This window comes from Micromesistius poutassou, assembly GCF_964030765.1.
Source record: "Micromesistius poutassou genome assembly, chromosome: 1".
NCBI lineage: Eukaryota > Metazoa > Chordata > Actinopteri > Gadiformes > Gadidae > Micromesistius > Micromesistius poutassou.
The window spans coordinates 13776513-13796198 of record NC_140271.1 but is presented as its reverse complement, the minus strand read 5'-3'; the positions used below and the strand labels follow the sequence as shown (position 1 = coordinate 13796198).

The following is a 19686-nucleotide window of genomic DNA, read 5'->3' as shown; positions in this document are numbered from 1 at the left end:
GACCCAGAGAGCAAGCAGTTTGAGTACGCTATGAAAAATAAAGAATTTATCAAATGGCACATAAAGGATATATTCAAATAAAACGTAAGGGCTTTATGTGAAAAACAGCAAGTCAGAATCACACATTTGAAACGTAGGATAAGGTGGAAGACAAAAAAAAAAAAGTTTATGGATTGTGATGCCCTAAGTTATTTAGATAAATACTGCATCAAGATCATCACCAGATCTACCAAAGAGATGTTAATAAATCATCTTTGATAGATTGGCTTTCTCACTTCTCAGATGCTTTCAATAACACACCCGGCTCCTGGCCTTCAATTAAAGAGAGCTTGCTTGATATAAAAAATAAGTTTTACATTACAAAGAGTTAAACAAAGGAACCACGAATGTATTACTAGTAATATATACAAATTAAATATATAATAAAAATACATAAAATAAAAATAATATATAATATAATGTTTATAATATATATAATATATAATTTTATTAGGGTGCTAACTAATAAGAACATGTGAATTTCCGGATTTGCCGCTTCCCCTAGCCGCGCCCAAATATCGCGACAGTTGTAACATGACGTCACGTCCTGTGATTTTTTAAAACGGTCCAATGGGTGAGCGGCCCGGGATGCTCCGGCTCGAACGGACCAATCACAGAGCTGCGTTGCCGAACTTTAAAGGTCTGAGCCGCTCTAAGCTCTCCAGACACACATCAGCACGAGCAGGGTGAGCACTTTGTGACTTATTATATCAATTATGAGTTAATTTTCGAAGTTATTTTTAACTTAACTGTTATCTTATGTTATTTAAATGTACTTGAGGTTGTAATGTATGTATTTTGAAGTAAAATCCAAGGCTTTTCTTTCGAATAATGTATTTTTTATTTTGTCTGGCTTGTAACTTGTGCCAGTGGTCAAACGTTACTCTGATGTGTAACTCTAACGTGTGACTCTTTATTTGCAGACACCTGAATCACTACTTTAGGTCCATCACTCCGATCGTTAAAATGGCTGAGAACGCACGTCTGAACAAATTCAAGAACCATGGCAAAGATGCCAACGTGAGTGTTTCCTTAAGTCATTCTACCTCATGTAGTCATTCTACCTCATGTCGATTGAAATGTTAATTCTCGTGTTCTGCGTCTTCTGTGAAACTCCAGGAGCTCCGACGAAGGAGGGTGGAGAGCAACGTCGAGCTCCGCAAGTCCAAGAAGGACGACCAGATCTTCAAGAGGAGGAACGTGTCGACCCTCCCGGATGAGGCCACCTCCCCCCTGCAGGAGAAGAACCCCAACTGTCAGGTACCGGATCAATCCCTGTAACTTAGCTTAGTAAACGAATGCACAGTTAATGCTTTCATGACCTCTCTTGTGGTCTACTTTGGTGAACCCCCGATGTACCGTCAGATGTAATGAACACAGTGTTTTGCCTCTTCTCGTCCCTCTGTGCAGACCAACAGGCAGTGGACGGTGGAGGAGATCCTCACTGGGATGCACAAGGATGACGGAGAGTCCCAGTTCCAGGCCACGCAGGCTGCAAGGTAGAGTACACTGTGATCTTTATACTGTGATCTTGGCTATAAAGATAATAAACTATAATCCCCCATTTCCCTTGTAAAGATGAAGTCGGTTTATCACATAACTGTAAAAACAAAAAGATAATATTGGTATTGCATTACAATAATTTAAAATCAATATTTTGCATGATTTTACAAAAGCGTACTCACGGTCTTGATGTGTATTTGGTGTCGTCCAGGAAGCTGTTGTCCCGTGAGAGGCACCCCCCTATTGACCACATCATCAGCGCGGGTCTCATCCCCACCTTCGTGTCGTTCCTGGGCCTCGCCGATGCCCCGCCCCTCCAGTTCGAGGCGGCCTGGGCGCTGACAAACATTGCGTCCGGCACCTCGGAGCAGACGGCCGCGGTGGTGGCAGGCGGGGCCATCCCTGCCTTCATCAGCCTGGTCTCCTCCCCCCACCCACACATCAGTGAGCAGGCCATCTGGGCCCTGGGCAACATCGCAGGTAACACACAGACAGACAGACAGACAGTGTGTGTGAGACGGTTTAGGGGTGTGGAGACATAGATGTCTTCTAAAGGATTGTCATTGTAATGATGATGAACCGGTTTGTTCTGGTTGCCAGGTGACGGCTCTGCGCTGCGAGACAAGGTGATCAAACACGGGGCCGTAGCCCCCCTGCTCAGCCTACTGGCCGTCCCCGACCTCAACGAGTTCCCCGTGAGTACAAACGCACGATGACGACCTTCAATCTGGTGTTTAAATCAGGGATCCTTTGCTGACGTAATGTGTAGTGCTAAAGCCGACCACTAGAGGGGGGCGTTGGTCTACCGTGGAGTCAGAGTTGGCCCTGACCCTTGTCGCTTTCTCTGTGCAAGATGGGTAACTACTTGGTGTCTCATGCTTAAGAAAAGCCTGAGAAGGTGTTTAGGGGGTTGGGGCTTTAGTGTTTTCACAATTTCAACCCTCAGTTTATGTAATCAACTTTGCATCCTAGTCAATGGATCCATAACACTAGTCTGTCCGCTACATCAGTCTATCTACATACATCTTGTTTAGATTTGTTTTCCTCTGATTGACCCTGGTTCCTCCCCCCCCAGTCGGGCTACCTGAGGAACGTGACCTGGACGCTGTCCAACCTCTGCCGCAACAAGAGCCCGTCGCCGCCGCTGGCCGCCGTGCAACAGATCCTGCCCACGCTGGTGCGCCTGCTGCACCACGGCGACAAGGAGGTGCTGGCCGACACCTGCTGGGCCGTGTCCTACCTGACGGACGGTGCCAATGACCGCATCGACGTGGTGGTCCGCGCCGGCATGGTGCCGCGCCTGGTGGAGCTGCTGGGCTCCGGGGAGCTGTCGGTGGTGGTACGTACGACCTCTCCCCTCAATGTTAACTTCAACCCTGACATTGTCCGGTGAACACTCTGCTGACGGCTGACTCTAACCTCCCCTTTGCCCCGCCCCCAGACGCCGTCACTGCGCGCTATCGGCAACATCGTGACGGGCACAGACGAGCAGACGCAGACGGTGCTGGACGCGGGCGTGCTGGGCGCCTTCCCCACGCTGCTGCGCCACCCCAAGGCCAACGTGCAGAAGGAGGCGGCCTGGACGCTGTCCAACATCACAGCCGGCCGCGACTGCCAGATCCAGGCCGTCATTGACGCTGGCCTCGTCCCGCTGCTGGTGCAGGTGCTCGCACGGGTAAGCTTCAGCAGACGCTTTTATACAGAGAGACTTACAATAAGTACATTTCTCAGGAGAACGAGAAACAACAATATTTCGCTGTCTGTACAATAAGGATGTTCATAGAACCAAGTTCCAAGCACTAACAATCACTAGGTTAACTCATTCCCCGTATACAACAAAGATAGTTAGGGAGCGACGCTACACAATGCTCAGTACTATAACCAACATACAATAAGTGTGTACATCAAGTACCAGGAAACAAAATACAATAACGACCACTATCCATACACTATCCATACATACCCTTTTAATCTCCGACTAGTTGCTGTTATCACGTCAACTTGTACTTAACTATTGCATAATGTGTTCAAGGTACAGGATCTGGTGTTGGCATCATGAGTATTTACATGTTCTGCACCTCGCTGTGTTTCCAGGGTGAGTTCAAGACCCAGAAAGAGGCAGTGTGGGCCATCACCAACTTCACCAGTGGGGGCACGGTGGAGCAGGTGGTCTACCTGGTGCAGGCCAACGTGCTGGAGCCTCTGCTCAACCTGCTCTCCACCAAGGACAGCAAGACCATCCTGGTCATCCTGGACGCCATCACCAACATCTTCCTGGTCCGTACCTCCTCCTTCGTACATGTTTTCAAAGGCCTCCAGTGAACGCCATGCGGGCCTAGAGCCAGCTCACCATTTTATTGCATCCAGATTTCTTGCCCTTTTTTTTTTTCTTTTTTTTTACTGATAATTATTTTTAATGAAATGGTCTTAATTTGTCATGAGATGCCAAAAAACTGTTTCCACTTAGTTAGATGATAGAAAGCATCTGGTCAGCTCAGAGGAGTGATACTGTCTTCTGTGGTTCCCCTCTAGGCCGGGGATAAGATCGGGGAGTCTGAGAAGCTGTGCCTGATGGTGGAGGAGTGCGGCGGTCTGGACCGCATCGAGGCCCTCCAGTCCCACGAGAACGAGACGGTCTACAAAGCCTCCCTCAACCTCATTGACAAGTACTTCTCTGGAGAGGTGAGCGGGCTCTTCTCTTGATCTCCAGTTTCTACTCTCTGGTGTATTTAGTGATGTGGTTTGTGCGTTTGAGTAACCCTTTGTGTTGTTCCTAGGATGAGGAGGTCCAGAGTGTGGTTCCTGAAGTCACCACCGACGGCTACGCTTTCGAGATCAGCGACACTCAGAGCACTTTCAACTTCTAGAACCTCTGCCTCCACTGCCACTACCTGACTTGTTGTGTGTCCTCTGCTTCCGTCTGTCTCATGTTCATGTGGTGCACAGCTTCTGTGTGTACTGTAAATGTGTACTGTTTTAAACGAAACAACTGTAAATAATAAAATACTGACTAAGCTTTTGTGGGTGTTTGCGTTAATGATGTTCCCAGTCTGATGAAATGACAATATGGTGCAGCCTTTTGTAATGGGACAGTTTATATTTGAAAGTATTTTATTGCTTCACTACTCTGTAGAGCTTGTATTACAGTCATCGGGAAACGTGTACAGTGCTTTTTTGATCTCCTATCTGGTGTATTGTTAGCGTAATCGATCAAACTTCACTTTTTGTTTTTATGAAAATTGTCCAGTCACACTTTGGTGCCACATATTACAGAAATGTTTGACTCCCTGTGTGTGGTGTGTCGTCACCGCCGAGCTACCCAGTAGACATGGGGGGGGGGGGGGGGGTGCGCTGGTTGAGGTGGGGGGGGGGGGGGGGGGGTGGCTGAAGGCGGGTCGGAGCCCGGCGGCCCCTCCACTGCGCTGGCCCGACGCGCAGAGAGGGAGGTCTCAGTCCGCTCCGAGGATACTCCAGGAGATGTGAGCACGAACCCGTCCGCCTGAGTGTTAAAGTGGCTCCAGTGTTAGCGAGAGCGTTCAGGAGTCGCTGCGGCTTTTTAAACTCACTTCTTTGGGGATAAGGACGCTTTGTTTGCGGTGTTCCTGGAGATTATGGGAGTCCTCTCCACATCCGGGCCACCCCGCCGGGACTCCATGATGGTCTGAACCGGCGAGGAGCTCCTGAACCCGGGCGCCCCGACGCTTCCTCTACTGGTTTCAGATACTGGTCCTCGCCGAGGCTGGGAGTAGAAGGAGATGTCGAACCAAGGAGTCCGGCGGACCGGGCCCGTAAAGCTCCGTCTCACAGGTACAGCTCCTCCGTAACCCCGGGGTTAGACCCGCGGGTCCGTGTATATATCGGGCTCCGGCTATGTACTGGTTCTGGATGGTTCAGTCAGTTACCATTACAGAGGTGTTTCACCCTCCTGTACGTTACTGTGTTTTTTCTGTTATTTGTACGCGTTTTGAATTTACATCAAATTATTTAAATGTCATAGACGTGTCGTTTCAAGACACCACCCAGCCAGTGTAACGGATCCAGGGATTAGTCGGCGCACAGTGACCACCAGCCCCGTTGCCAGGGGTCGGACCCGGGTCCCCTGGCAGCGGGGCTGTTGGTCGCTGGGCGCCGACTAATTCCTGGCAGGACCCTGAGGCCCGGGTCTGCCCGGTTAGTCCTAGCTGTGTGGTCGGGGTTTAGGTCCAGGCTGTGGGGTCATACACGCCCTTGGTGTACCGATAACTTAGTACTGCTATCACACACCGTGTATTGAAACGGACTGAACTGTCCGGGGGTCCTGAGAGTTAGCCTAGCTGCTAATGCTAACAGCAGACGCTGTGCCCCAGTGAAGCTCCCACTTCACACTGGAGCTCCCAGTTCACACTGGTTTTATCACCAGGAGCCCATTGGTCAACTACGCAATGAATATTAGATAGATAGATAGACATAATACATTTGTTCTAAGGTCATCTCTAATCCTTGACAGAACTGACAGGATAATACAACCCACAAGGTGCTTCAGACTTTAGATTAATTTATTGCTAAACCGATCTTCTTTTCTCCAATGTTCAGTGTGTATCTGTGCACATGTCCCCCGGTATCTGTCCTGGCTGTGTGCGTTTGGTTTGTAACATTTCAACACAAACGGGGAAGAAGGGGTCAGAAAGCGAGGAGGTTGTTTGGTCTGCAGGAGGGAGTTGACAGACTGTGTTTGATGTGCTGGGATTGGAGCCCAGAAGGATTCCAGGCAGGGTCCAGTCTGCCAGCCGAGCCAAATTAAACACCGGCTCCGTTTGTTTCCCTTCCTCCGCTAATGCGAGTAAGATGAGAGAATGACTTACAAGGGCAGGAGTGTGTGGAGGACCGATCTGACATGGAAAAGCCAACGCCATCTCTGTGCTTCTGATGGGAAAGCTTCTTGTGGTTTACTGTATTTAAGAAAAAAAACATTTATGTTTAGCTCGGTAGAGAGTTCCGTCAGGAATTATGCTAAAATAAGCTCCATGCTGAAGGCAGATTATTGGTTATGAGGGCCATGTTTCCTAAGGGCCATGGAGCTTGGCTTTTTAAGCCCTCCAGAAGAAGTATCAAGTCTATTGTTCATTTCATTGGATGGTGAGAGTTTGCTAACAGTGTTTGCTAATCCATTGTTGAATAATGAAAACCCAGCCCTCAACTATTCAACCAAGCATCCCATTAATTGAGTTGGAATGCTTCAGTGTCTGCTCTGATCCTCAGCCTCCTCAGCCTCCTCATCATGGCTCACATCAGGGGCTGCGGTCAACATGCTGCTGGTCAGGGGTTTTGTATGACTTAATTCATTCACCTTGTTTCATCATGGATATTTGTCAATACCTAAACATAAAATATGTAACATTTCAACATACAAATATCCCAAAATGACTTGTGATGAGTTGTGGGCTTGTCTCAGATGTTTCACCACCAACATCTTTCGTCGTGACCATAAACAGCCAGATGTATGACAAGTAGATAATCATGGCAGTGTGCCCAGTGGAGTGTGCTGGAAGGCTGATTCTCTGAGCTGTCCACCACACATCTGGACATGATGTGTGATGTCACTACAGTGTAGGCTTTGACAGGACTCGTAATGGCTCATCAACATCACACCTGGGGCTGATAATCCAGGGCCCCTTCAAGTCTGAGAAGGATGTGGTTTCCAGAAGCAAGGCTCAGCATGTGTCTGATCCCTGTGTCCTGAGAGAGCTGCTCCTCTCAGACATCCTCCCCATCCCCTCCCAGTGGGGCCACAACACCACCCTCCGCCCAGACACACAGCTGCTATTGTCACCAGTGGGTTAGAGCTGCTGGTATCTGCTGCAGCTCTCTCTCTGTCTCTCTCTGTGTCTTTGTCTGTCTCTCTCTCTCTCTGTCTACCTCTACCTCTCTCTAGCTCTCTAGCTCTCTATCTCAGAATAGTTGTCAGGGTGTGAATGTGTTGTGTGTGTGAAGAAGAGAGATGTCTGCGGTGGTGTTGGTGTCCCTGGCTGTCTGAATGAACGTAGTCTGGTGTACACCAGTGGACAGGCCTAGCGTGTGTCTGGGTCTTTGTGGTCCAATAGAATGCAGGGCTTTCTTCCTGTTGGCTGTGGTATATCTGACCTGATGCTCCTTTAGGTGTAGTGTTAGTGCTATGTCAGTGTTAGCACTGTGTTAGTAGTTTTTATCCGTGGAGTAGAATCTTTGTTCCGCACACAGGGAGAGTCAAAAGGCTGCAGTTCTCTGGTTTTCTGGTGGTGTGGCCCATGTACACTTTTAGCCTGGAGCTCATATAGGTCTACTGTACACTGTCATTATGTGTGTGTGCTTTATTTGCGCGGCCCAGCTGTGTAAACCAGGCTTGGTTTGCTGCAGCGGGGGGGCGCGCCACGTTTCATTGTGACATTACGGTAGCTTGTAGTTATCGGCAGGGCAGGGTATTTTAAACACGGCGCTGTCATGCATGTTTTCTGCCTCCAGAATGATGAGTTGCTACACGGAGCGGCGCGGTTTGGAGTTGAGACATTGTTGTTTCTGCTGACAGCACCCCTTGTCTATCCCAGCCAGATGTTGCATACGTTTGCCAGCTGCTAAACGGAGCAGTTAAAAAAAAAAAGCAGAGCAAACAAGGCAGTAAAGAGCAGCAGCCTCTTGTACACACTGCCGTGGGTCTGGATCCTACGGTGGGAGCAGGTCGCCTAAATTAATCCAGCTGACGGGGAGAGGAGAGGATGTGAAGCCCTGGTCCATCGTGAGGAGGTGTGCATCCTCTGATGGACCCTGCTCTCTGAGCTATGGGGCTAATGGCTCCAGGACAGGCTGCTACATCTCTGGCGTCTAATGATTGGAAAGGGGACTTTACAGAGCGGTGGAGTCTGTGTTCTGTGTTCCATTCCCACTGAACGTGGCCTACTGCCGTCTGCACCACTGAAGTGTCCCACCAGCACCACTACCACCAGCACCACCACCACCACCACCACCAGCCCCGACACTGTGTTTCCTAATGAGGGGGAAGGACGATGCAGAGACCAGGGCGTACCTCAGCCGTGAGGTACCAGGTTCGATCCCATGGGTGCTTGTGCTAAACAACGGAGTAGTAAATTATAAAAGTAAAGAGAGGATTCTTCTGCTCAGGAAAAAGTAGCAGGATAGAAGCGTCCCGGCAGCGTGATTTATCTGTGTTTGAGTGAACGGCTGCGCTGGAAGTTTCCTTCCAGAGTGTCGGAGCAGCAGATGGTTTTCTGCTCTGGATTCCTGGGGCCATGTGTGAGAGGAGAGCTATCTCTCCGGGCTTCCCTGGAGCTCTCCTCTGGCTGCTCCCGGCTCTCTTCCTCTCGCCGTGACTCAGCCCACTTCTTTTTTCCGACACTAATATTCTCCCCCCCGCCCCCCCCCCCTCCCAGCCTCCCCTCAGACGGTCCGGCACGTACATCACCCCCTCTCTTCCTCCTGCTGCTGAGGCCGTCCGGTGTCTCTCCGGTCTCTCTTTCTACCTCGTCCTGCCTGCAGACGCCACTCCGTCTGGACAGCGCGGCGCTCGAACATCGATAACCGACAGGACAGAAGATAAAATGTAGAATAAACCTTTTTGTGATGTACCCAATGAATTAATGAATGAATGAGTGAGTAACATAGGACTCTGAGGTATATTTGGGGTCACCTGGTCGTGCTGTGGGGCCTGTTTTGTTCTACTGTTTGAATGTTTAGGTGAATGCTGAGGCTTCTTTACCTCCACCTGATCCCTGGGTTCTCCTTAGAAGACCGATTGATGCACATCCTCAGTCCCCCCCAAGGGCTGGAAAACAGGACGGCTGTAGTGGAAGCGGTCGATATCAAAACCAATCAAGAGAGAGCAACAATGAAGTCATCAATAGTCTGTAGCTGAGCCCTGATTCCTCCTGAGCAGGGTCGGCTCCCTGTTAGCAGGGTACACTCAATGTGAGCAGGGTAGGCTCCCTGTTAGCAGGGTACACTCAATGTGAGCAGGGTAGGCTCCCTGTTAGCAGGGTACACTCAATGTGAGCAGGGTAGGCTCCCTGTTAGCAGGGTAGGCTAGCTGTTAGCAGGGTAGGTAAGCTAAGCTAGAGCTCCGGCCCTGACCCCGCGGTCTCAGACTGCTGGAATTACGAATTACGATGAAAAGACAACACAGTGGGCTAGCGTGTTGAACACTGGCCCACTGTAGTGTGTGTGTGTGTGTGTGTGTGTGTTCTCCCCAGACGGAGAGGCATGTGGACCCGCTGATGAGAGTGTTTCATGTGGTGTCGTCTGGGCGTGTGTCTGCATACGGAGCGTTCATTTGGCCCTGGTTTCCTGTCGGAGCGTCTGTTCAGAACCGCATGGAAGTGATTTTAGCGGGGGGAGTCCTCTGGTTGGGGCGGATCTACTGTAAATATACAGTCATTAGCTCAATGTGGACCTCAGGATCGGGCTAGGCTGTCAGGGCATCGGACCGGGGCCGTAGCAGACGACCCCTCAGACCCAGGGAGGAGGTGCCTGGCTCCAGGGCTCCAGGCTGGGATCACACACAGACCCGTCAGACCCAGGGAGGAGGTGCCTGGATCCAGGCGGGGATCACACATGGTTTAAATGTTCCCCCCGGTCTCCTGCCCCCTCTCATTAATAAGACACAGCTCCATTAATGAGTGACAGGTGTGTTGCTGTTAGTTTAGCTGCGGCCCTGTGTCGCCCATGCCAGCCCTCCAGACCGGAGCAGGTGTGAGGGGGGGGGAAATGATGGTCAAAACATGGGAAAACTTTTTTTAAATTTTCCAACGACCTGCTCATGAAAGGTGAAGTGTATTCCTTATTTTATAAAGTACACTATTTCAGTCCATTTGTGGACATTGGGGTCTGAACCCAGAACCTTACGCACCACAAGATCATTCTGCCCAGACTGACTGTGTTAGTAAGGCTGGATGGGATGGAGGGGACCTCTTTAAAGGGTTCTGACCCGGGACCTGGTTGCGGTGCTGAATGGGTGGGATTGGAGTAGTGGAGCAGAGAGGAGAGACCAGTGCTCATCAGCCTGGTGTCTGCGGGCAGTTCTGCTATCTCTAGTGCCTGACGCACCCCCCCCCCTCCTCTTCAGACCATCCTCCACACCAGCTCTTCCTTTGAAGTGAGAGCTGGTACTGGGGGCCATGTTTTATCAGCCCAGCCCGGCCCTCAGTACCCCAGGCTCATGTAAACTCTCTTAATAAACCCAGGCCTCCTCAGAATGGAGAAGTACACTTTCAGTTCTCTATCATTCTCAGTTTGATTTTCCCCGATTCTGCACTCCAAGCTCCAGTCCAGGAAACAGGAACTGTTTGTTCTAACATGTTTGGTCCTTCAGGAGCTAATATAAAATAATATTGGTTTTCTCTGTCGGCCCCCAAACATGAGACATGTGACATCATCTCATGACTCTGAAGCAGTAACAGGATGAAGAGGAAGGCAGGGAGGCCTCTTGGCTGCAGAGGCAGGGAGTCTCTGTGTGTGCTGATGTACAGCCGATCCCCAATGTGCTGTATGATGGGAAATGTAGGCCCATTTAAGTCATTTTGCACTCATGTTGGGTGACCATGCACGGGGCAGTCATGTCCATCCAAGACTTTACCTTCAGCATCTGGGTGTGGCCTTGGTTTAAAACTCACTTCCTTTATTATTGTATTGGAACATCTTTCTAGATGTTGCCTGATAGTGTTCATCCTGCTCCACTAGAGGCCTATAAGGGCTTGTCTGGGGCTTGTCCTGGCCTACGGGGCCTTGTCTGGAGCTTCCTCTGGCCTGTATGGCCTTGCCTGGGGCCTGTGCTGGCCCCAGACCAGCACCATGTGACTGGGGCCAGCTGAAGGGCAGGAGCTGGTCCTGGGTCAGCAGGTATCCGTGAGCCTGCCGTCTGCCTCGGCCAGCAGCCCTCACAGCTACGCTCCTCTCTGTGTTCTAGCAGGAACGTCTGAGCAGGAGGTTTACGACACAGGCGGCCGGTCAGGTGACCCCGGGGCTCTTGTTTAAACAAGGTCCGATTGGGCCGTGGCCAGAAGCTCACCAGGCTCTTTTGAGTGCCAGCGTTGGAACAGCCAGGAAGTCTCAGGGAAGTGGGGGGAGGAGGGGGGGGGGGCACCGACAGCCATTCTTCACGTCGCTCTGAGCCTGCTGGGTTTGACTCTATTATTCATTTAGTTATTTAGCACGGGTGACTCACAGTTTGGTATTTTGAGGTACATGACATTAAGGAGCAGGGAGGCCAGGGCATCCAGACCCAGAGAGGCCTATAGGTAGACTATAGACGTTGGGTTTCAAACCAGGAACCTCTCAGCTGGAGGGCAAACCACCCTAAGGCTTTACCAACTAGACTGGTCTGGTCTGTGGCTGAGCCCTGTGGCTGACTGTAAGGGGCTTTGGCCAAGGAGAACTCTCCCTTAGATCCCTCAATGTCTGGAGAAGCTGTCGAAGCCGGCTTGGGGCTGTAACCTCTAGCCTCTAGCCTGTAGCCCGTAGCCTTAAGCCTTTAGCCTGTAGCCTGTAGCTTGTAGTCTGTAGCCATGGCGCCTGTAGCCCGTAGCCTTTAGCCTTTAACCCGTAGCTGTAGCATGTGGCCAAGAGAGAGTGATCCCAGAAGAGATGTTTGTATTCACACTGGATCCTCTTTCAAAGGCATCCTTAACGAATACACCAAGAAGATTCCAGCGAACTGAGAGGCACGAGGAACTGAGAGATGCAAGGAACTGAGAGGAGGCCCAGGCCAAATGAACCCTCTGTATGCAGACACGGGCTCAGACGACACCACTTGAAACACTCATCAACCGGTCCACATGCCTCTCCGTTTATGGAGAACACACGCACACACATATGTACGTACGCACACGCGCAGACGTACAGACATATATTTACACGCACATGTACTCAGAAACATAAGTTTGGTTTCTTCAAGGTTTTTCCTTAACTATAGAACTGTCCTAACTCTATAAGACTATAGTTAAACTTTGACCCCATTTTATTTTTTTTATCTTGTGTTAACACTTTGAGGTTGGCTGTGGTCAGCAGCGCTGCCTTCATCACAAAGGTCCTGGTTAAAGAGGTCTCTCCTGGTTAAAGAGTCTCTGTAGGACCCTCTGTTTGTGAATGCCTGGTCTACCTGTGTTGATGTTCATGGCCTTTCCTTCTACCTGCAGTACCTGCATGATGGGGTACCTCAAAGTGCTGAATTAATCATTGAATTAGTGTCATCATACTATGAACTCTGAGTGTCTTCGGACAGGTGAAGGCCGTAAGCCCTAACAGAGTCAGATCGAATGATGTGTGGACCCCTAAGCCACTGGTGTCACGCAGTAATCCTTCATGATGTGGTTGTTTTTATTTTTGTATTATTAAAATTACACTTTGGTAATGAAAAGGAAAAATGATCACTGGATAAGAACAATTTTCTGCAGCAGGAGTAACATAAGCACTATGAACTCACTTTTTATTAGATTCTTTCCTCCGAATATTCAAATATTCCTTTGGGAATACCAAGCAAATTCAGATGATCCTTTGGGAATACCCTGATACATTCAGATGATCCTTTGGGAATACCCTGATACATTCAGATGATCCTTATGTGTCAGAACAGAGACTTGGATTTCTTTAGGGGTGCAACGATACACTAAAGTCACGGTTCGGTACGTACCTTGGTTTTTAAGTCACGGTTCGGTATGTTTTTTGGTACAGCAGTTTTTATTATTTTATTAAACAATTTGATTTTGATTCGATTTATTAAATTGTATCAAACAAATGCATTACACAAATGAAAAGACATCAAATACATTTGAGGATAAAAACACAATAAAGTCCAGGACTTATTTCCATTGTGGTCCTCAACACAAAACATTAGGACAAGACAAGACACTAACAGAGTGTGTGATGATCAATAACTTAATTCTAAAAATTTCGGTACGTACCGAAATTAAACGTGCATCGAACTGTTACCAAAATATTTCGGTTCGAATACGCGTATCGTTACACCCCTAGATTTCTCCGGTCATTGCGCCACCATTTTCCAGATGATATCCTGTAGGGATATCCTGTAGGGATATCATCCGGACCAACAAAGTGGTCCTTACTGAAGTTGCTTGATAAGAGGGGCAGCGTGCTCAACAGCAAGGCCATCATTTTATTACACAGCCTCCAGGAATCCAGGAGCCGGCACAGCCCCATCAAGGTAGTCTGCTGCCGGTGATTCACTCCCGTGATGCGGGCCACTCATCGATGAGACGGCCGGGGATGAGCGATAATGTTGACTTTTAGCGCTTAGCTTTACCTTGTCATTATGGGGGAGGAGGGGGGGGGGAGATTATGCAGCCCTCCAAACGGCTGATATCAGTGATAGGGAGGCAAGGGCCCATCTTGGTAGTGGAAACGAGAGGTTGCGGGAATTGTTAATGGGCTGCATTTATACAGCGCTTTTCTAAAGAGTGGCCAGTCAAAGCACTTTGACAAAACTGGCTGACATTCACTCATTCATAAACAAAGGGTGGTTGGTGTCTTGCTCAGGGTTCAGGGCTTTGCTTAGGGACCCGTTGACACCCAGCTAGGAGTCGGGATCGAACTAGAAACCTTCCGGTTACCAGCCAAGGTGATGGTGTAAACTGCGACCATGTGTAAAAGTGTACACACCTAATGGGTGGGGTACCTGTAGGCAGACTTTTAGGGGTGGTGTTCAGTATCATGTATCATCATGTTTGGTATCATGGTAACCAGGCTATGGGCTTATCAGAACTGTACCCACCTGAAGGGTGGTGGTGTGTGGGCTTAACAGAACCGTACCCATTGAGAGTTTCTCAACCTTGCTTGTATGACATCATGTCAGCTCACTGGTTGTATATTTAGTGGGTGACAGGCTGACAGCGTCACCCCAAATCAGATCATATCAGGGCTAACACCTCTACATGACGCGACAGCCCGGATCACACAGTCTTTAACCGAGGAGGTGTCGGCAAGTGACTCACATCCGCCTGGCGTCGTTGATCACTGATGAAGATCAACACCTCTGCCAGTCGTGAGGCATCAGATGTCCCAAACAGGGAGGTGGTTCTTCCCTGACCTTAAGTTTGATACACGACCCACATGTGCTCCAGTCAGGGTTCCATAGTCTCTCGGACTCACTGGCCCTTTGAAATGTAGTGTTTTTCCAGCTCCCGCTCCGTACTGGAGCAGGTCAGTTGCAGGATCTGTCTGTCTCTGACTGGGCGCGGTGCGGCGTGGTGACAATGTATTCCAAGTATGTCTGTACTCCAGGGGAGAGGGCGGTGGTGATGCAACACAGAGTTGTGAAACCTTTCTTGAGGACCTCTGTGGAAAGAGGCAGAGATTCGGGGGGGGGGGGCGCCCTGGCAGCACGGCCAGCGGCGGTTCCAGACCCCCAGGGAGGGGGGTCTTCCTCCGGCCCTCTGCTGTGGAAACGCTTAGAGCCCGCCACACGTCCCACTACAACACGGCCCCCCGCTGCTCTCCTCCATGACCTCACTGAGAGGCAGGCAGCCAGGGCGCCCAGCCAGCCAGCACATGCCACCTCAGTCTGCCCCAGCCTGGCGCTGGTCCGGGCCTGAGGAGGAACCCCCAAGGTTTCTGTCCACTATGTCACGATGTACCACCAGTGCTGGTTGTGGTGCTGGTGCTGGTTGTGGTGGTGGTGGTGGTGCTGAGGCAGGCTCTGGTGACAGAATCGTTGGGTTCGGGTTACGGAGGGGTCATCTCCAAGGCCAAAGGGTCCTGGGTCCAGCCCCTATAACTTCAGGCTGAGCTCACCGTACCCTCACCGCTTCCTGCTCCTTTACAGCATGCATCTGAAACTCTCAAGGGTCCCTAGTGATGGACAGACTCCTCTGGTCTCCTCCCCTTGGTCCTGGGCCGGGTCGGGTCCCGGCTGTGGACAGATGCAGCTGGAACTCTGCGTTGAGGAGGAGGAGGAGGAGGGGGCAGCGGCGACGGGCCACCTTCCCTCTATGATGTCATGACAGAAGGTCTGCGCCGCGGAGGGAAAGGGTGACGTGGGGCGGATGAAATGTTCTCACAGTCAGAATGCCGTCAGACACCTTTCCTTTATGTGTGTGTGTGTGTGTGTGTGTGTGTGTGTGTGTGTGTGTGTGTGTGTTAGACCGGTTGTCGTGACACTGGGCAGTGGTGTAGTTGTAGGTGGGGTTGGTAGGAAAGTATGCATAATTTTGCATGCAAACAATGACAGTAAATAGTTCACCATTAATAGCTGAAGTGGTACGGGGACGAACAGTTGGGCTAGGGCTGCTAGCTTATATCAGTCATTAACTCATGTAACTGTAGGGCTGTGTGTCGTGTGAGTCACCTCGAAGCATTAGTGATGATAATAGTGAGGAGTAGATGCGTAGTGATCCGTAAGCCACAGCACCTCCTGGGGAGCCAGGAACAGGCTCAACAGGTATGCCCAGAGAGGCTGGTGCCTCTCCCTCCACCGTCTATCACCACCATCAGGAGATAGAGTGGGTTTCGCTGGTAACCAGAAGGTTGCTAGTACGATCACCGGTTCTTCCTAGCCGTGTCGGAGGAGCCAGAGGAGTGTCGAGGTGTCCCTGAGCAAGACACCTCACCCTCACTGCTCCTGACGAGCTGGCTGTCGCTTCGCATGGTTGACGCAGCCGTCGATGTGAGAATGTGTGCATGAATGGCTGAATGTCAATATTGCAAAGTGCTTTGTGAGAGTGGCCACTGGGTGGAAAAGTGTAATGCAGTCCATTTACCATTTACCACCTCTGCCTCCACCCCCCTGCTACAGGGTGATCCACGGGTCGTCTGGCTGTCCTTAGTCACAGTAGACATTTGGCCCTGAGATGCCCTGACTCAGAGGGTGATGGGGGTTGGAGGGGGGGGGGGGGGGTGGATTCCTGCTCCTTTCTCCCCTGTGTCCAGACACTCCGGTCTCAGAGATTGCGCAGAGATTGCGGCTTAATGAACATCGAAGGGCTGCCGAGGGCCTCACACATTTAACCAGGTTTCTGTTAGACCGCCAGGGGATGACAGCCTCCCTCCCGTCACGGGGAGACTGGGGATGGGGTGTGCTTGCGTCTTACTGTTTGGATTTATTTCCTCAGTGAAGTGAAACAAAATCCTATGAGACTCTCTGCGTTCCTCCTCCTCTCTGTTTTCCGGAGCGTTCATCCTCTGTTTTACAGAGCATTCCTCCTCTCTGTTTTCCGGATCGTTCATCCTCTGTTTTACGGAGCGTCCCTCCTCCTCTATGTTTTCCTGCTCTGTTTTCCGGATGTTCCTCCTCTCTGTTTTCCGGAGCGTTCCTCCTCCTCTCTGTTTTTTGGAGCGTTCCACCTCTGTTTGCTGGAGCGTTCCTCCTCTCTGTTTTCCGGAGCATTCCTCCTCCTCTCTGTTTTCCGGACCATTCCTCCTCCTCTCTGTTTTCCGGACCATTCCTCCTCCTCTCTGTTTTCCCGAGCGTTCCTCCTCCTGTTTTCCCGAGCGTTCCTCCCCTCTGTTTTCCCGAGCGTTCCTCCTCCTCTCTGTTTTCCAGACCGTTCCTCCTCCTGTTTTCTGGAGCGTTCCTCCTCCTCTGTTTTCTGGAGCGTTCCTCCTCCTCTCTGTTTTCCGGACCATTCTTCCTCCTCTCTGTTTTCCGGAGCGTTCTTCCCCTCTGTTTTCTGGAGCGTTCCTCCCCTCTGTTTTCAGGAGCGTTCCTCCTCCTCTCAGTTTTCAGGAGCGTTCCTCCTGTTTTCCGGAGCGTTCCTCCTGTTTTCCGGAGCGTTCCTCCTGTTTTCCTGTGAGGTGACGTGCGGCCGGGCTCTAGTTTCCATCTAGTTTCCTATCTCTCATTCAGTGAATCTTGGCAAACAGCAGAGCCGTTTCACAGGGAAAAATATATTTTCCTGGCAGAGGGGATTTCCTCGATCACTTTGGCTCTCGGGGCCGACTGCAGGACCAGGGGGTGTCGGGATTAGCACATTTACATAAGTCTGTTAGTTAAGGAGTAATTAAAGGGCCGTTGGAACACCACTGCCTGTAGTGGTGCGGTCAGTCCTGGCACTGCTCGCTGCCCCTCAGGGGACCGGTCCGTCCCAGGGCTCTGACTCAGCCAGCTGCTTGTGACTCACCCTGGAGGACCTGTGATGGGATGTGTGCATCTGTACTGTCTAACGCTAGCATTAGCTAACGGTCCCTCCATATGGAAGCATGTTTAGCGTTACATGTCTGTACCTGGAAATGATGCTGGGTCTATTGAGCCACGGTGTTGGCTAACCCTGTCCCGCGGTATGTGAGCTGCTAGGTTTCGCATTAGGATCGGTGGTCTCCTCCATCCTGACTCTAGCAGACAGACGGCTCTTCTGATTGGTCCGCTGGGTCAGAACCTCGCTCTGTCTCTGTCTCCTATCTGTCTCTGTCTCTCTCTGTCTCTCTTGCGAGGACAAGGATGCAAGACCTCGCTCATTTTGTTTTGGCTGGTGATTGTTACCATAGTGACGGCCCCCCGCTCCCCTCGTCAACCAATTACAGAGTTGGGTCACATGACCGGTCTCTTCCCCAGGTGTCTGCTGGGGTTCATTGATTCTCAGGCACAGTAGGGCTCTTTGTGTGCCTCTCGCGCTCTCTCTCGCTCTCTCGCTCTCTCTCGCTCTCTCTTGCTCTCTCCATCTAATTGCAGCCCCAGAGAAAGACTTGCCTTGTGGGGGGGGGGAGACGGTAGTGGTTTTTAAGAGTTTAGGTTCTGATGAACATTCCCCATTCCTACGGGAGATTGCATCTGAGATTGTATCTGCTCGTACTCCGGTCCTGAGTCGGAACGTAGAGAAGCAGAACTCCGCCTCACTCTCATCAGTCGTAGCTCTGATCGTGATGCAGCATGTAACAAACAAAGAATATCATGACTGTGTGCACTGTGATAGATGGGAACGGTTCAGGCAATGCATCATGGGAATTCCCACTATAGAAGTCTGTATGGATCCACTCAACATCATTACAGGAAACACAACCTGGTTCACTAATGATCTCTTTATAACTGCTCTTAAGCATGTAAGTAACACGCCCTGAAGCGACGCGGGTTAGATTCCCTACCCGCCATTCCTTCTTTTCTATTGTCCCATCAATCCAAGGAACAAAAAGCCCATAAAAGAGATTTTGCAATGATGATTCATTGTGGAACAAAGCGCATTCTGTTAAGCTTCACAGCTTTATTTAGATCCATTGCATCACATCTGAAGGACATTTGGATGAAGTGGAGTTAAGCGCAGTAGAAGGACAGCAGCCAGTGCAACCAGACACGGCGGTGCTGTCTTACACACAGCGCTATCACCAAGATAACAGTCATTTAAAAATGTACAATGATACCAGAAATGAGGATGATGGCATTTAGTCGGGCTGGGTGCTAGGGAGGCTGGATTCAGCCGGCAGGTGTGACCGGAATCAAGATCCAGGAGAGCACAGAGAAACCCTTCTCTCAGACTCTCTAGCTCCATCATGCAGTCACCATGGTAACAGGGGAACTTTGAAATGAGCGTGTGTGTGTGTGTGTGTGTGTGTGTGTGTGTGTGTGTGTGTGTGTGTGTGTGTGTGTGTGTGTGTGTGTGTGTGTGTGTGTGTGTGTGTGTGTGTGTGTGTCAGGCAGACTCACAGTTTCTCCAGTTATAGCTGTGTGAGGTGGTTGGGTAGTTCTGAGTCATGGCAGCCCCTCCAGAATGCCTGTTTAAAATGGATGGGCGTGATGTGATGCCGATGTTGCAGCATTATGGGGGGTGAACCGTGTGTGTTGGTCTTAAACCATACAGTCCAGTCCCGAGCTGCAGGGCAGGGCAAAAAGTAAAGATAAATGATTCCATATATAAAGAGTGGACTGGACTTGGCGAGGGGAAAGGGTCAGATCAGCGACTGAGGCTCTGGTGGTGGCGTGCCGTCAGGGCCCGGCCCCTGATGGTTGAACACCTCACTGGGCGCGAGGTGTAATACAAAATGCCGTCTGTTTCTCTGTCAGAGTCCCTGACACTCTTATATTATTGTACGAGCACGTCAGGCCGCTGGTGCTGTCCATTAGCACCGCTCTTCAATGCCTTACCTGTGATCCTTTTTAATTTTCCATTAGTTAAGATCAATTCATTGAATCCATAGATTCTGCATCCTCCTGTATGTAGGTAGGCTGTCGGTCCAACACGATTC

At 50.5% G+C, this 19686-nt stretch overlaps 2 protein-coding genes across 2 annotated transcripts in view; both read left to right on the top strand.

Moving 5' to 3' along the window:
- Positions 1-609: 609 nt before the first annotated feature.
- LOC311414691 (importin subunit alpha-1-like) lies at positions 610-4561 on the top strand (the record flags this gene model as incomplete). Its single annotated transcript, XM_084488905.1, has 11 exons — positions 610-725; positions 963-1059; positions 1159-1299; positions 1450-1538; positions 1754-2022; positions 2143-2237; positions 2618-2881; positions 2984-3217; positions 3637-3819; positions 4075-4224; positions 4320-4561. The coding sequence occupies 11 exons, from the start codon at positions 610-612 to the stop codon at positions 4407-4409; spliced, it is 1728 nt and encodes a 575-aa protein (XP_084345031.1). The 3' UTR covers positions 4410-4561.
- Positions 4562-5001: 440 nt separating this feature from the next.
- The window catches only part of LOC311383227 (E3 ubiquitin-protein ligase SMURF2), a 36956-nt gene continuing 22271 nt past the window's right edge, over positions 5002-19686 (top strand). The window contains exon 1 of the mRNA XM_084488568.1: positions 5002-5349. Within this exon, the coding sequence (XP_084344694.1) occupies positions 5298-5349 (52 nt within the window). The 5' untranslated portion in view covers positions 5002-5297. The remainder of the gene's footprint in view (positions 5350-19686) is intronic.